Source organism: Pollachius pollachius (genome assembly GCF_949987615.1).
Source record: "Pollachius pollachius genome assembly, chromosome: 15".
Lineage (NCBI taxonomy): Eukaryota > Metazoa > Chordata > Actinopteri > Gadiformes > Gadidae > Pollachius > Pollachius pollachius.
The window spans coordinates 12,457,893-12,474,564 of NC_136948.1; the positions used below are offsets into that span (position 1 = coordinate 12,457,893).

Below are 16,672 nucleotides of genomic sequence, written 5' to 3' on the forward strand. Positions count from 1 at the left end.
GAAGTAGAGGCTGGGAACTCTGGCAGAAAACAAACAGGAAGTAGAGGCTGGGTACTCTGGCAGAAAACAAACAGGAAGTAGAGGCTGGCTAATGAAGTTAAGTGGTTAGTCAAGGCAATGAATACCAGATATGTGTTGATATGTATTCTAGTTAAAATATCTTACCCTAACCTGAGTGTAAAAGCATAAGGGGGAGGCAAAGGGTAGGCTACATCTTATTAAAAGGTGAGGTTACGAATGAAATGCACACCATGGTGTTACCATGGCGATACAAAGTAATATATTCACAGCCTCTTAAAACATGGTGACGCAATCTGGGACTTTTGGCTGAAAAAATGATGTCACTTTAAGTGGTTATGCAACAATTTGGATGGCTGGCTGTTCTTAATCCATATTTGAGGATAGCGTTTAATCTTTCCTGAACACATCACACCACATTACACCATCTAAGAAAGGAATTTCCTAACTTACTATGAAGGAGTTCAAACATGCATTTCATGTAATTTTTTCGGCAGCCCATATAACCTGTTTTTTTTTTATTATTCAGGAATGATTATTGTCTTTTAGTGAAAAACCTTAATTATCTTCCAGCTGAACAATATGAACGGACATCTGGAGTTGGAATAGTTTTCCACCTCAGTCATTTGACCATTACTTCTAGTTTGGTTCTTCTGTCCGCAGACCCAGGACTGAGTGAGCCTCAGGGCCGGCTCTAGACATTTCGGTGCCCTAGGCGAGATTAGGATTTGGTGCCCCCTACCCCCAGGGGCGTAGGTAGTATTAACGGTTATCAGGGGCCCAGCCTAAATGGGTGTCCAACCTTAGTGCATTTTAAAACAAGTCAAGTAACTTTCAAAACAAGTTTTTCAAGACCCTTTTGGTTCTTCAAGGTTGGAGGTTATGTATCACTATCAATATCATTACGTTTTAAATGTACATTATGGATTAATGGAAACAAACAGGAATTGAACGCGGTCATGAGATGACAATGTATACTGAGTATTTATTTCTGTCTTTGTTACCTCAAGGAAGAAATGAGGATGGGCGCACTGCGAAATTGAAATTGAATTCTTCATTTGTTAAATTTTTTCCTTTGAGGGTGACCAGCGCCCACCAGAAGGGGGCGCGCCCCAGGCCACAGCCTTCAGCCGGCCTGTTGTGTATGTTTACGTGTGCGCATCTTACGCGTATGAATATGTGCTCCAACTGACGAGTAAGAGAGGACAGTCTTATCCAGCGCTCCAGTGTTGACAGTGTTACTAATCCCCTCCACCTGCTCAAACACCCCCCCACCCACCCCAAAGACCAGCACCCTCCCCCTTTTCCATCTGCCTCAGCTGGGAATCCCTGGGGCCAGCCTGCGCCTCCACCAGTTATCACTGGCCCCCCTCTCCCCTCCCCCAGACCCATTCCTAGTATAATCGCCACGGAAAAACAAATAGTTTTTCAAATGTTTGGAACAGGCGCACTGTTTGCGTCGGAGCCTAACACAATAATTCTTACAAGCTATACAGTTGTGATTAGGCGCGGAGCGAATTCAATTTTTTTTTCTAACGTGGCATTTGATCATATTAATATTAGCCTAATTAATTATGTTGTTTGACTTTGCACAGCGCCGTGTGTACCTTCCACACAACGGCAGCCAGCCGCAGCTGGAACTGAGCTGTGAGCCTGTGCGCCTCTATCTTTGTAGCCGTCCCCAGCCCGTGACTAGCGCACACATTTCATCAAGTCACACGCATCTAATCCCCCTGCACATCCTCCATGTTCCGCTCACTTCCTGAAGTCAAAGAAAGAACTTTACTCTCGGGGGCCACAATCCCTATGAATACTTGATTACTTCCCCCGAAAAAGACGACTTTTATAATCTTCGCCATTTTTTCCGTGACATTTGCCAAGGGTCAAAATTTCAATTTACTGCTCATGGTTTTCGGCTACATACATTAATGAGCAAGAAAATGACGAATAACTGAGATCGTTTGTTTTGTTTAATAGGTCATTGATTAAAAGGTAAGCAGCAGTATACTGGGAACAGCTTAGCTTAGCTAAACAATTTCAGGGATCAGGCGGGATGATGCAGAAGACTGTTGACATTGAACCCCCCGGTAAGCCCTGTGTGAAGAAGTCCACTTAAGATGGTGTCCCCCTCATCAGCGCAGGGCGACCTCGGCACTGTGCCCTGACCCGGAATCCACGCTGATCCCGTCCATACCCGGCGCAGCACTGCTGGACAAGCAGGTGTTGATCTGCGCAATTACATTGACACGTACCCCCGCGCCCCCCCTTCGTTGACCCTGTGACCCCTGTGGTCTCATGCTGAGGTGGGTTCCACCCGGTTCTCCCAGGAGGTTCCCACAGACCCGCTCAGCACCCTCCACCCCGACCAAAATCACACTTCTCTGTGATGACCTCCTGACCTCTGTGTCTGCGAGGGGGGGTCAGGGGTCAAGATTTAGGGAGGGCGGTCATGTGTCTCTCGTGTGCTTTGGGGTGGAGGGGAGGGGGGGCGAGGTTTGTGTGTGTGTCTGTTCTATCTTCACAAGGTGCTGGTGGTTCCCAGTGCAGCACGCTGGAGTCTAGCCTTTCCATTTGGACGACAGCGGCCACCGGCGGTCCTTTAAGTGAGTGCAGCCCCAGAACTATATTTGGCACAATTATAACAAAACAAAATTGCAACAGTTTTGTTTAGAATTGAATTAGTATCTAAAAACAAAAGGAAAAATCAGTCAAATGACAGTTGAAACATATTCAGGGTGGCGGGAGAGGGAACGGGGCAATCAACCCTAAATGCACATATCCCCGATCGAAGAGGTGAAGGTCCTGGATGCCGGTCTGAAGGTAGGGGCGAGGGGGGGGGGTTGTGTGTGGGAGAATGGAGTCAGGAAGGGGGTTGGGCTTAATGCGATTGGACGGAAGTCTCGGTGGCGACGCGCTGGAACTCGGCCACTAGCTGAAGTGTCGGCCCAGGCGCGAGGGCCGGTAGTCCACCCGCAGCTGAACGAAGGCGTGCAGTAGGTTCCGGTCCAGGTTCGTCAGCTGCTCGCCGGAGCACACCTGCTTCAGGTTGTCGGGGGCGACCACCAGCAGGTTGCACAGGGCGTGGAGCGTGTCGAAGAGCTGCAGCACCAGGGGCACCTGCGGGACGGCCCGGGGAGGAGAGGGGAACAGGGTTTACTGTCTATTGACGGGGATGTCTTCAGCATTATCAAGGCCCTTCTTTTGTAACGTAATGCCGTTTTTCTTAAGTAACTCCCTTTCTACATGTTTTTTAATTATGTAACTTTGTTAATTTATTCTCCCCTTTATCTATTGATTACAATGTTTTTCAAACTTTATAACTTCCAGCTATAGTCAAATGCCAGTGAAATTAATTAGAGATAGGACAAATAAATACAAATAAAGAAATAAAACCTCCACATGACGATCAGAGCTTACACGTGACTTAGCGTTCAGGTAGTGTAAACCACACACTGACACAAGTCCGATTTTCTTTTCCCCTGCCCCGATGCCAACCCCCTCCACCTCCTCCACCTCCTCCACCACCTCCACCACCAACACCTCCACTCACCCTGAAGTCCTTGGCGCAGCGCCGGTACTCGGCCACGTCGCAGATGGCCAGCATGCCCCCCATGGAGCTGTAGCCGTACTGCTGCAGGTGCTCGTGGATGAGGCGGTGGAAGCGCACGCCCAGCTCCATCAGCACCGTGTCCACGTTCTTGCCATCCATCGACTTGCGCACGCGGTCCACCTGCCGGCTCACGTACGCACACACCTTGGAGCACGCCTGGCGGTGTGCAGGGGAGGGATGACGGCATGTGAGGGAAATGACCTGATCAGCTGGTACATTGTCGATAAATCGAAATATAGGATCAATAGTTCTTGATTATTGGAGGAAAACGACTGAAGGTAGACGGAACAGAATATAAAATATAACATTCGTTATATTTGAGAGAGCATCTCTGAAATAAACAGTATTTCAGAACTGAGAACCTTTAGTCTGAATGAAGCCGAAAACAGACTAGAGCAAACCGAAATAGCCTGATTAATTAGCCAACGCGTTTAAGTTCTCTTACAGTGGTGTACTGTATCATGACGTTGTTCTCGTCCTCCGGCCTGAAGTCGGTCTTCTTCTGCTCCGTGGCAAGGATGTGCTTCATCTGGCCCACCATACAGTTCAGCGTCCTGGGGAGAATAAAGGGTTGAAGCAGGAAACTGAGCTAATGAACGGACAACTGAAGGCTGTTTATAGTTCGCTCAGGTCTCGGTGATGCGTGCACACGACTCACTGACCTGTCTATGCCCGTGTCCAGTTTGACTTCCATTTGTTCGATCGTCTCTTTCTTCTTATGCAGACATTCTGTCAGCTTAGGAGAAGAGCTAGAGACACACATGTTAAAAGAGATTTAGAAAACCTTTCAGGGACAATTTCCAAGTTAATAGCTAATAATGGCAGAATTAGAAAATTCCAAGTGAATACGGATGTGTTCAGATACAGATTAGAGCAATGACTAATGATTATTTTCCTATTGATTATTTGATTGATTAATGTGCCTGGGTGCATGGTTGTAGTGCTGCTGTAAAGGAAACAAAGGTCCAATTTGTTTAAAGTGCTCCCCTGCTTTTGAAGGTCTGGGTCTTGGGGAATCTTTACATGCAACCTGTTTGGAAGCAGACTGCTGCAGCTGCAATGTCTTTTGGAACATTAGTGAAATTGAAGTAATAAATTTGTATAACTGATTGAATCGAACGATTTGGGTTTTAGAAATACAATTTAAAATATTGACGTCTACGTATTATCCGCATCAAAATCCTCGGCGTGGATTCATCTTGCCAGCCCTAAAGCAGACCCAACGTGGTCCTCTACTGACCTGATGAGAGGCATGAGGTGGTCGTTGAACTGCTTGTCAAACAGGTGGAAGATGGTGTTGGCTTGCTGCACCACGTCCAGGAAGTACAGGTTGGCGTTCTTGGCATCCGCTGAGGGGATCGCTGTGTGCGGTTCGGAGAGATCATCAGTAACATCAGCAGATCATAATCACTGGGATACAAATCCTTATAGATCCAAGCAGTCAATCCCCATCAGGACCGGTGGAATCAGGTCCAGATGGTCACATATTTATCAGATTTCGTCTGAGCCAAACACAGTGAATGGCGTCGTGCTTCTTGGGCAGAGAGGAGCAGGACTCACCCGACAGGCCGATCTCCAGAGCGTAGTCGATGTGATCTACACACAGGTGCTCCACCAGCAGCAGGAAGATGGAGAAGGCGTTCTTGGGCAGGTCAGAGGGATCTGACAGCTATGACACAGCAACATCACATTCATACGTTTCATTCATTAAAATGAGCTGCTCTTATCCTAGCTATCTTTATTGTACACCGGGATTGGGATAACCTAGCAAACCTAGTACTTGGCACTTCTATGAACATCCTTACTATACCTACAGGGATATATAGTTTCTCTTTCTTCTAAAAAATGCACTTATTGTCGCTTTGGATATAAACTTTTGATAAATGCCCTAAATGTAAATGCAGTTGTAGGCAGTACCAAGGAGACAGCGTCACTCATTCTTGCGTGCGTGCGTATGTGTGTTCCTCCTTCCCCAGAAGCTGAAGGAGGAGTCCCCTTACCCGGTTGCACCGCTCGAAGGCGTGCCGCGTCTCCTGCAGCAGGTTGACCACCACCTCCTGGGAGAGGAAGGTCTCCCCGTGGGTGTCGATGCTGGGGCCCAGGGGCAGGTTGGTGCGCTGGCGGATCCTCTCCTTCAGCTCCTGGATGCTGCAGACAGAGCGGAGCCACAAACAAACAACGTTATGCTTGTGCGTCGTGACGCGACTTTCGCGACTGTTATTGGGTTGGTGTTATGTTTTTCGGTCATCGTTTAGTAATCAATCAGGACATGATTTGTCATTATTGGAACACAGTGTTTTGTTTGAAACATTTCATGCGAGACGTTGCAAAACAACGTTTACTTTAGCTTTGGTCAGCATATATTTACGTTTATTTAGGATTTCCAGTACTACAACTCTCTTGAGTCCTCCCAAAATGGAGGATTGCCAACAAAAAATCCCATGATGCATTCTGATGCACAGGCCAAATTAAAAATCAGTGCAGCTTGAAGAGCAGGCTCCAATAGCTAAGGTTTGGCTCCTGTGCACCTGGTCAGCACGCGCCAGCAAGAGATATCAGCTGCGACCCAGCCTCTGAGCAAGGTGTTCGGGGGCAGGCCGTCGGCCAAGCTCACTCCCCCCTTTCACACCCCCCTCAATCCCCCCTCACACCCCAATCCCTGCCCGCGAGTGGGCCTGAGCACCTGCTGTCCTACGGGGCTGAAGGACTTCTAGATAGAATACTGTCACCTCATGGGCAGGGCAGGAGCCTAACAGCTTGCTCTTGGAAGCTTCTTTCCATCTCATAATATGAATCCGTTACTGAGAGTGAAAATGTCTGTACTCACAAATGGATGAGTTTGATGTTTATGGTTTAGTGCTGCTCATGAATGTAAGGCATTAGCTGATAGCTGTTAGCAGTTAGCGGTGATCTTTTTGTGTCTGATCACAGGGGGTGCCGGGGCCTGACCTGCCGCCGCCCATGGGCCGTTTCTGGTGGTTCTTGGAGTCGTAGTAGCGCTGGAGGATCGTGGCGCTGCGGTTGCGAAGGTAGTCCTTTTCAATGACGATGTAGCTTTCCAGGTAGCAGGAGAAGATGTTTTTGATAAGCTTGGACAGGAACGTGTGCTTGTCTGAGCCCAGGTTGAACTCAGTCAGCTTGGCTGCCAATGCAGTAGTCCTGCAAGTACAAAGACAGACGGTTGAGATCTGGTAAAGGTTTGGTAGGAGGGGGTAAAGGTTTGGTACTAGGGTCCCTCCGAGGAGGAGCTAGCTAGTAGATTTAAAACTAGGGTCCCTCCAAGGACCCTAGCTTAACTAGGCTTCTGCAGCCTCTTTAAAAGTACTTCTCAATCACTTGACTACTTATGAAGACAAGGCTAGTTTGAGTGTGGAACACCCAGGGAAGTGCTTAAGGTCAACTACCTGCTGTAAAGGTCATAGAGGTTCTTCAGATACTGCTCTGGGTCCGAGTGTCTGGTCCCGTCCAGCTTCTCCTTCACGTGGGCCTGGAGACACAAACAAAACAACCCCAACTGTCAGAGGACTACAAAACCAGATGCGACATGGCCAGCGGGAGACTGGAGGATTAGGATTGGCTGGATGACAGGCAGGTCGAAGCGGAGGCACCAATGCACCACCTACCTGTAATTTGTTCTCAAAGATGTTCTGGATGAGTTTGGCCATGACGGCCTCCGGGCTGCTGAACACCTCCCCGACCTGCTTGTTGACTCTCTGGCAGAGGGTTCCAGTGTCCTCAAACACATCGTTCCTCAGGTAGGCTCCCTGGGGCGGAACACATGATGACTGGGCTTAGTGACCAGGCTCTGTAGGCCGCGCTGGTTTGGCCAGCATGAAGCACTGAGAGTCTGTGTCTGTGTGTGTGTGTGTGTGTGTGTGTGTGTGTGTGTGTGTGTGTGTGTGTGTGTGTGTGTGTGTGTGTGTGTGTGTGTGTGTGTGTGTGTGTGTGTGTGTGTGTGTGTGTAAGACTGTACCAACTCACCTCCTGGCATTGCTTGATGTACACGTCCACGCAGTGTGCATATCCCTTTTCAGGAGAAAGTGACAAAACATTCCATGTTAAATGGAGTTAGAGAGACCACTACTGTCACTGAAGTCATGGAGAGACTGATATGTGTTCCTAAAAACTGTGGTTCACCTTGAAATGTAGCAGGACCGCTGCTACTTCACGCATGCGTCCGATTTCCCCCCTCCTCTGAGCCGCAGTGAACTCCTGGATTAATTGGCGCTCCAGGTCATGGTACTTACCTGGAACACACACACACACACACACACTTTACCGCCAACTGTGTGTGCTCATTTCTATGGAATATTTAATGTCTACCATAGGAGCGGAAATCAATGGATTGGAGGTCAAACTCACTTGCGATCTTTGCCTTGACATCTGCAAATCTGTTGGAGGCAGAATATATCAATTAATATTAACTCTGGAAAACCTTGAATGAATATCACGTCAAATGTCTCCTTTATTGGCCTCAAACAAAAGTGTTAATTATTCAATGTGTGTTTGTCTTTAGTGATGAAAACCTCCATTTGGACACCTTTTAGATGTGGTACTGCCAGTGGGGAATGGACACCGTAGTATGGGGAGCAGGATGGGTCTCTCCTTATCTGGAGGTGGTATTGTGTAAAGCTGCCCGCAGGACGCCTGACTCACCTGTCAAACGGCAGCTCCTGGGCAATGAGGTGCAGCTTCTGAATGATATCAGCAGCCTCCTTAATCTGAAGCAGGAGGAGGAGGAGGAGGAGCAAGTATGGGAGAGAGGGAGAGCGAGAGAGCAGGTGAGAACCATACAGGAAGGACCACCAGAGGGGGGGAGAGGAGGATGGGAGGGCAGGTTGGCCGCCCGCAGTGCCTCCTCCTGGGGAGTCATCATCCTAAGCGGAGCCCCCCTGCCCCCTTCCCATGTCGGCCGCGGGGCAGATAACAAGCAGCCGCTGCCCACCTGGCCGTCGGCAGCGGCGGCGGCCGCCGTGTTGACTTAGCAGCAGCATATCCAGCTCTTTATGGCCGTGCCTCTGCTCAATGGGACTGTAATCCCGCAGGAGGCTAAATCGCCTTCAATAATCTGTCCGGCCAGGGATATCTGTGTAGAAAGAAGGGGGGAAGGCCGGGTCCCCCCCCCCCCCCCCCCCCCATTCCACTCCCCCCCCCCCATTCCACTCCCCCTGACATGCACACCGGCTGGAAAGAGAGAAAATACAGCGGCAGACCCGCGGAAAAGGCCCGCCGTCCGCAACTCCTCTGTTCCCGCAGACGCCTGCCTCAGCTAACATCATTAGCCCGTTCCCGCGAGGAGGATCCAGCCTTTCTGCTCGGCGAAGGTTTTCTAAGTATCTGTCCCCCAGCTAAGATTAGCTAAATCCCATGTAAGTAATGTAGCCGTCTCCCTGCAGTCAGGGTTTAGCAGCACTTGTCTCCATGCTGGCGGCCCAGCCCTCCCTTTCAGAAGGATTAGCAGAGCCATCCCCCTACAGCTATTCACTCGCAGCTTTCCTCGTTTTCCCCCCTCACTCTTGTCTGGAAGTATGCTCAGGAAGGAGGAATCTGGCCAGAGATTCCCCCGTGTTGACTCTCCACAAACCCAGCCCCATCTGTGGGATTGACCCCCTCCAGGCTCCCTGCTCCCATTCCAATACCGACGGAGCAGGGAAGAGGAAGCTCACCTGGAGTCTCCATCTCTCCTCTCGCTACAAACTACGTTCCACCATGCAGCTTTGCCGTGGATCATTAGGGAGGTCACTTGTGTTGTGTCAAGTTGGCTAGTTGTTGCAAAAACAACTGCAACTCCTGGAAGTTTCCTAGGCTACTCTTAACTTATTTGTCCTACCAGGCCTCCTCTGCTATAATAGGACAGTGAGGAGGATGAACATCATCTTGTCTAATCAGACACCCTTCAATTAAAGCAATTAGGCTTGACATGAGCACTTTGACAGCCATGCAAGTCAATCAGTCAACTGTTGTTTAGCAAGCATACGACACCCTGATTAATCCAAATTAGCCGAGGGCCCTCAACTAAAAAGGGATGAATTTAGAGATTTAATGTGCATGATTTAACTACATAATCCCGCTCCCCTCACACCTTACATCTAGCATTACCACTGCAGGGGCGGAGCCATTGATTTACCGCTGGAGTGACGGGTGAATACATTCACACCACACATTCTGTTATAGATACACAACTTACCACACATACCAAGACGCACTACATTCCTTCTCTTATACATACACAACTTACCAAACACACACACACACACACACAAACCAAAAAAACACACACAAAGACACACAATACACACCTTCTCTGGGTTGTGGAAGACGTCACTGCGCAGCTCTCCGTCCAGAAACTCGTTGAAGTAGGTCATGAGGCGCTGTGCCTCCACCGCCCGCTGACGGGGGGTGTTCACCCCCTCCAGCTGGTCTCCAAGGTGACACACCTTGGTGGCCACGTAGCTGATGTGCTCGTCCAGCTCCTGGAAGTGCTGGAAGGCCACCTGAGGAGACGGGGGGGGGGGGGGGGGGGGGGGGGGGTAGCAGAGGCGTTGGGACCCGGTTGACTTGTAGGGTGTGTAACGCGGGCGAGACGGAGGAACACACTGACCTGGTTGACTTGTAGGGTGTGTAACGCGGGCGAGACGGAGGAACACACTGACCTGGTTGACTTGTAGGGTGTGTAACGCGGGCGAGACGGAGGAACACACTGACCTGGTTGACTTGTAGGGTGTGTAACGCGGGCGAGACGGAGGAACACACTGACCTGGTTGACTTGTAGGGTGTGTAACGCGGGCGAGACGGAGGAACACACTGACCTGGTTGACTTGTAGGGTGTGTAACGCGGGCGAGACGGAGGAACACACTGACCTGGTTGACTTGTAGGGTGTGTAACGCGGGCGAGACGGAGGAACACACTGACCTGGTTGACTTGTAGGGTGTGTAACGCGGGCGAGACGGAGGAACACACTGACCTGGTTGACTTGTAGGGTGTGTAACGCGGGCGAGACGGAGGAACACACTGACCTGGTTGACTTGTAGGGTGTGTAACGCGGGCGAGACGGAGGAACACACTGACCTGGTTGACTTGTAGGGTGTGTAACGCGGGCGAGACGGAGGAACACACTGACCTGGTTACTCCGCTGCAGGTCCTGGACTTTGTGTGCAAACTCTTTGGCCTCGCGGTGGCACTGGTGCTCCAGCTTCTCCACGCGCCGCTGGAGCTTCTCGTCCAGCTGCTTCAGCTCCTCGATGTGGTTCTCAAACTCCTCCAGCAGCCTATCAGACGGCGGGAGGAAACGGCGGGATTGGAAAAGATTCCCAGGAAAAGGAATCCCATTGATTTAAAAAACATCACAGGGAGCCATAATAACAGTTATGATTCACATTCTCTTTCTCACACACACACACACACACACACACACACAAACACACGCACACACACTCTCTCTCTCTCTCTAATTCCACAACAGTAATTGGAAAAGGAAAGGGTTAAACCTGTCCCACTGACCCAACACTTTGGAGTTATTAGTTACAAAACGAGGCAGGGTGCTTAATTCCCGGCTGCCCGGACTTAAGAAGCTGACACCTAGTAGCTTCGTCAGCTGCATTTTAAGTGCCACCAGGAACGGCAGAGCAAATGTTCTAAGTCAGCATCGTATTTTCACAGACTAGGAAACATCCCAAAACGATGAGTATATAATCTCTTAACTAATTCCCTCAGCAGTCGCTACAGCTTTAGAAAGAGACATCTCCCATCCTCTCCCCCCCCCATACACACCCGCTGCCTGGCTGGTGACTCACAGCGTAGGGTGGCCTCCATAGATACCTTGTCTCTGACTCTTCACTACTGTTAAATAGTTTCCGAGGAGGCTGCTGTAGCAATAGTTTTGCGGGAGGCGCAGATAAGGCTGGCTTGGATCTATGGGATATTTAGCGGGGCTCTTACTGCTGCTGCTGTTGCTGCTGCGTTGGGTATTTGTGCTTACCAGAAATAAGTTGGCCACTATATGTTAACGTAAGACCAAGCGATATCAAGAAAATACAATATCATATGAAGCCACTTTTTTTTCTCGTTCGCAAGGAATGTTGGATTATTATGACACATTGTCCAGTTTGATTAAGAAATATATATACGGAGAGAAGTAGGAATGTTTAAATATTGGACGAAACACATTTTGTAGTTCCAACTTTAATCATGAATAAATGTTATTAGAAAATATAAATGGAAAATGCACTTGTTCCTAATACACTGCAAAAAGAGCATATACCTTCTGGAACATTTGTTTTTTGGCTTATAGGGTTTTATGATGCCTATTGCCAAAAATGTATTAATAAATTGATTGCTTATTGCATTTTGGGTTCTGAAAGAATTAAGGGATGTATTCAACGGAGGACAACTTATTAAGCGTTCAAGTATAAAATGTCTCCATTACAAACCCCAGTAACAACATTGCTTGGATTGGATTGGGTTGGGTATATGTATAATCACAACATTATAGTCATAGATCTAGATAGATCTCATCGACCTTGATATGTCTCAATAATTAATAATTCAATGTTGACTAATTTAATCTACAGTGAGCGCTGAGGGTGACGTATACATCCTGCTGTGTCTGTAGATGATAACATCCATAGATAACAGGAATGCAATGTTGTTGTTTTTACTTAGAGTCTAAACTATGTGCGTATAAAGACGTGTAATAATCATACACTCTTTATGGAGAGGAGCTCATTCGGGCATTTTGTGAAGAGAAGAACACAAGATGATCTGGCGGTAGAGAACATAACACAAAGGTCAACAACAGGCGCACCTTTTGGGGTCAAACGCCTCCGCCCCGCCCTTTGAGCCTCCGCCAGGCGTTCTCCAGGCCAGCCTCTCTATGTATTCGTCTGCATCAAACGGCTCCTACGTGCAACCGACAAAACAGCACAACACTGTGACCACGAACAAAACATTTTCCTCCAGAAGAGACACATTTGCATTATTTGCAAAACATCCGATTTGACCCCCCAGGTCGTTTAACTTCGTTTAGCCAGCTGAGGAGATAACTACACATGCAACACATGAAATCATAGTGGCAGCTCAAACTCCATGCATAGATTCTGATTAACCGCATCGGGCCAATAAGCTGCTCAACCATCTTTATAAATCTGCTGCTTTCTTGCATGCAGTGGGCCAGTGCTGGTTAGCTTCTGGCTAGCTGGCTCAGCAGGCGTCTTACCTCGAACAGCTGAGCGGTCGTCGCCATGATCGCACTCGGCCGAGCGGTGCGGACAAATACGAGTTAGACCGATGACCCACAGCCGGCCTCAGCGCCGACTTTTTCCCAGGAATTGTGTGATTCTGACAGTTGTGTCCTTTGTTGACAGCTAGGTAGGGAGGAATCCAGCTTCCTGTATGGGAGAAAAGGGTGGGGATAGCGGCTGACAAATACGCATGCGCAGAAGTCAGCTGATAGTCGTGAATGTCACATGAAACAGTAGGAAGTGGTGGCGTTGTTTGTTATCGTTTGTTATAAGGATGCATAACTAAATACATCAGATGTGAAAGGTTTGAATGTTCCGACCACATGAGTTAAAAGTCATTAGAGTGCGTTCGGTGCTATCAGTAAAATGAGTATACGTGCCTTATGGATTATTACGCACGAGGAGGGAGAACGTGTGTCTGTGCGTTTTTCAAGGTTTGTAGCACAAATACCTTTATTCCTGGAACCGTTATGTAACCGTTATGAATCTAATGTAGTCTTGTACCTTGGTTTGCTAATCAGCTCATGTGCATACTGTTATTTTTCACAGGAGGTTCCCTACCGTTGAATATCGGGCAAAGTCTCTGGCGGGTTCTTCATATCAAGCAGTCCCAGAGGACAGCGCGGTGCTTGAACTACTCCTCACTGAACTAGGGCTTTCCGACCCTGGCAAACCATACGTTGCTCAAAGAGACGACTGTCTGAATCAACAGAGGACGCCAGCGCTGGAGCTACATGTGGACAGTTCAGCAAAGGGAATTCTGTGGCCAGTGTTGACCATCTCTCGTGGGCCGCTGATCTTGGCTTGCCTGCCACTGGTTGAAGCGGGTGAACCGCGACCACCGTTATCCAGCCTACTGTCTGTGTCTCAAGGCCTCACTCTGTTGGAAGGGCTGCAAAGCTTCCTTGGCGGGTCTGAAATCAAGACGGACGGCGATGGGTTGGCGCCTCGCTTGGCGCTGATGCCCTCGGTCCTTCAGCAGGTGTGTCCACTGGGCACGCCCCTGGACGTGCCCCAGGCCGGGGCACCTTCCACGGCGGGGGTGCCGGCCGCCGCCGGGAGCCCGAGGCAGCCGGCCTGGAGAATGGGGCAGCACCGCGGGCGGCCCGCGGTCAACGTGGCACTGACGGAGACGGTGCGCTGCATGCAGTATGGCGACCCCAGCAAACAAGACCTCTGGGATGTCTACGGCACCGTGACATGCAAAGTACGTAGATGTTATACGATGGGAAGTCTTTGTTCTTGTCTCCCTTTTAAAATGAGTTTAACTTCCTACAAAAAAATCTTGTTGCCTCTAATGGATCTGATTTCTTCCCCTTCTCCCACAATGCATCCTCAACCGCTGTCTTCCTCAGTGTGACGTGGAAGGGGTGCTCCCCAATGTGACCGTGACCCTCACGCTGCCCCCCAACGGCTCCCCCCTGCAGGACATCCTGGCCCATCCGTGCGTCACGTCGCTGGACTCCAGCATCCTGAACGCCAGCAGTGTCGACGACGGGGACGGCTCGGCCTTCTCTGGGCCCTATAAGTTCCCCTTCTGCCCCCCGCTGGAGCCCTTCAAACTATGCAGCTACACATCTCAGGTACAGAGATTGGAAAACATGCCTGTCAAAGTGTAATGAAATATTATTGATGATTAAGGTGACGTTTAGATTTTTTTCCTTTGTATTTCTTCAGGTGCCGGTGCCTCCTATCCTGGGCTCCTTCCAGCTGAATCAGCAGGAGGAGGTGAACCATCTGCGTGTGAGTGTGAACCTCAAGCTGCACGAGAGCGTGAAGAACACTTTTGAATACTGTGAAGCACGCCTGCCCTTCTTCAACCGGTAAGCAAGTTGTATGAATACATATGAACAGGTTTTACCCTCCTCTAATGTTTTGCTGTAGGTTGGCCGTTCTGAATCTCCTTAATTGAACTGCATAGTGGACATGATGGTGGTTCCTTAGGGTGTTTGACTCTCAGATGAAGTATCCAGGGTCCACCTGTAGTATGCATCCCTGCCAAGATGCCTAACCACTACCTGCTTGTTAAGATAGATGGATGGATAGATAGATATATGGATGATTATTGCCGTGGATCTGAATTCAGTTTGACTAAAGCATGTCTTGAATTAACTAAACATGACTTTTGTTTGGGATGTACAGGATTCAGATGAGCACTGTGGATGTGAAGGTGAGCTCCGGCCACCTGGATGTCAACAAAGAGAAGAACCTTTTGGTTTGGGTACTTGGTACGTCTTTACCTTCTGCAGCAGGATAAAGGCTTGAAGAAGCTGTATCGTTTGAAAACCAACCCTCACTGACCATAACCTCACTGTCCCCTGTGACCTAGGCCAAAAGTTCCCAAAGTCCAGGGAGGTCACCATGGAAGGTGGGATCCGCTTTTCAGGTCAGCTGCCGGGACCGGTGGACCCCCTGTGTACAGACCTCACAGCCTACATCAAAGTAAGAGGCAAATCCCTTTCCTCATTCAAATTTGCTCATTTGATATATTTGCTTTAACATCCTGCCTCCCTCCCCTAACCCAATTTCACTTCCTAAAATAGTCAGACTTTAGGAGGAGCACAATACATGATTGTCAAAATTCCTTTTTGCCTTAGTGAATGCAGTGTTATTATTTCTGTATTAGTCATTCCTCTCAAATAACCTATCCACAGAAAGAAGTCATATGAAACAGTGTGGAAAAGATAAGGGGGTGACAAGTTAACGCAACAATTGACCCACATACACACACAGTCTGTTTTCCCGCATGTGTAGAATCTAAATGCAACATACTGCTTGTTTTTCAGTTGTATTTCAAAGTGCCTGACCTGACTCTCTCGGGGTGCTCCGTGGACCAGCATTCAGTGCAGGTTTACTCCTGTGCCAAGCCAAAGATCGTCACATGTGAGTTCACCTTCACACCTTTTGTAAACTTACTTTCCTCTGCTGCTGCACACATTCAAATCTCCAACCCTGTGGTCATATTCTGCAGGTCGGGAGCTTCAGTCGAAAGAGTACTTCATCTGGAACTCCACAGGTCCTGCTCCCGTGTCTTCTGGGCAGATGATACTTTAGGCTGGACAGGAAGCTCCGTCAGAATATTGTTGATAAATGTGTGATCGATGCAGGATGAAGAATGTAATGGAAGGCGTCCAATTTCATTCTAACGTTACTGGGATCACAATAATTACAGTAGATTAATTGTGTGTGTCTGTGTGTGTGTGTGTGTGTGTGTGTGTGTGTGTGTGTGTGTGTGAGAACTGAAGACCATAGCAGTGGTGAAAAAATAAACTGGCTACACTCCTTAAAGTGCCGCCCATTGGAGAATATGCTGTCACTTATTTAAGATATTGGTGCTTTAGGAGCATTTTATACCATCTTACATTATCTTGGAAATAATCAGGTGTTTCCAATGTGATATTTTGCATAAAGCGCCATTTTGTGAATACCTGCCACTTTGCAGCAGCTTCTTTAATCCCGTCATGCCGCCCCTTAACCCTGTCACATATGAGAGCCGTCCTTCTCTCTGACAGTCTCACTTCACTGGCCCTTCATCACCCATATAATTAGCAGCTGGGGCCCTTTTTACTTTTCTGTCAGCTGTTGGGGCCCTCGAGGAGTCGGGGACTGCGAGGGGCCCTGGGCGGACCGACCTGTGTCTCGGTGCCACAAAAGGGGCTCCTCTTGAGATCTGGCAGGAGTCGGCCCTCCCTCAGTCCCCTCACCCACCCTTTGACCCCTCCCGGGCTCCCAGAGACTGGCTGAAGCATACAGCCCCTCCAGCCAGACGACTGAGATCTGACCCTTGGGCTGTCAAAAGCAGCC

The 16,672-nt window shown here is 49.0% G+C and overlaps 2 protein-coding genes across 2 annotated transcripts; one reads left to right on the forward strand and one right to left on the reverse strand.

The window, feature by feature from the left end:
• Window positions 1–1,970: 1,970 nt before the first annotated feature.
• exoc5 (exocyst complex component 5) lies at window positions 1,971–13,018 on the reverse strand. Its single transcript, XM_079752020.1, has 18 exons — window positions 12,844–13,018; window positions 12,433–12,527; window positions 10,750–10,897; window positions 9,928–10,122; window positions 8,285–8,349; window positions 7,991–8,019; window positions 7,766–7,875; window positions 7,610–7,654; window positions 7,252–7,392; window positions 7,033–7,115; window positions 6,578–6,787; window positions 5,629–5,776; window positions 5,189–5,297; window positions 4,869–4,989; window positions 4,291–4,377; window positions 4,074–4,182; window positions 3,569–3,784; window positions 1,971–3,135 (listed from the first exon to the last, which is right to left on the reverse strand). The coding sequence occupies exons 1-18, from the start codon at window positions 12,868–12,870 to the stop codon at window positions 2,947–2,949; spliced, it is 2,127 nt and encodes a 708-aa protein (XP_079608146.1). The 5' UTR covers window positions 12,871–13,018; the 3' UTR covers window positions 1,971–2,946.
• An 83-nt stretch (window positions 13,019–13,101) lies between these two features.
• Window positions 13,102–16,277, forward strand: ap5m1 (adaptor related protein complex 5 subunit mu 1). Its single transcript, XM_079752589.1, has 8 exons — window positions 13,102–13,302; window positions 13,418–14,075; window positions 14,224–14,451; window positions 14,546–14,691; window positions 15,011–15,096; window positions 15,198–15,310; window positions 15,655–15,751; window positions 15,840–16,277. The coding sequence occupies exons 1-8, from the start codon at window positions 13,235–13,237 to the stop codon at window positions 15,920–15,922; spliced, it is 1,479 nt and encodes a 492-aa protein (XP_079608715.1). The 5' UTR covers window positions 13,102–13,234; the 3' UTR covers window positions 15,923–16,277.
• Window positions 16,278–16,672: the final 395 nt, after the last annotated feature.

What these genes read in the sequence shown, in the direction of transcription:
- exoc5 (XM_079752020.1), bottom strand. Translation starts at nt 12,870, where the DNA reads ATGGCGACGACCGCTCAGCTGTTCGAG. An exon ending in CGACCGCTCAGCTGTTCGAG is followed by an intron (nt 12,528 to 12,843) that starts GTAAGACGCCTG and finishes GGTTGCACGTAG; the next exon opens with GAGCCGTTTGATGCAGACGA. An exon ending in TGTCAAGGCAAAGATCGCAA is followed by an intron (nt 7,876 to 7,990) that starts GTGAGTTTGACC and finishes TGTGTGTTCCAG; the next exon opens with GTAAGTACCATGACCTGGAG.
- ap5m1 (XM_079752589.1), top strand. Translation starts at nt 13,235, where the DNA reads ATGAGTATACGTGCCTTATGGATTATTACGCACGAGGAGGGAGAACGT. An exon ending in GTGTCTGTGCGTTTTTCAAG is followed by an intron (nt 13,303 to 13,417) that starts GTTTGTAGCACA and finishes TATTTTTCACAG; the next exon opens with GAGGTTCCCTACCGTTGAAT. An exon ending in CAAGCCAAAGATCGTCACAT is followed by an intron (nt 15,752 to 15,839) that starts GTGAGTTCACCT and finishes CATATTCTGCAG; the next exon opens with GTCGGGAGCTTCAGTCGAAA.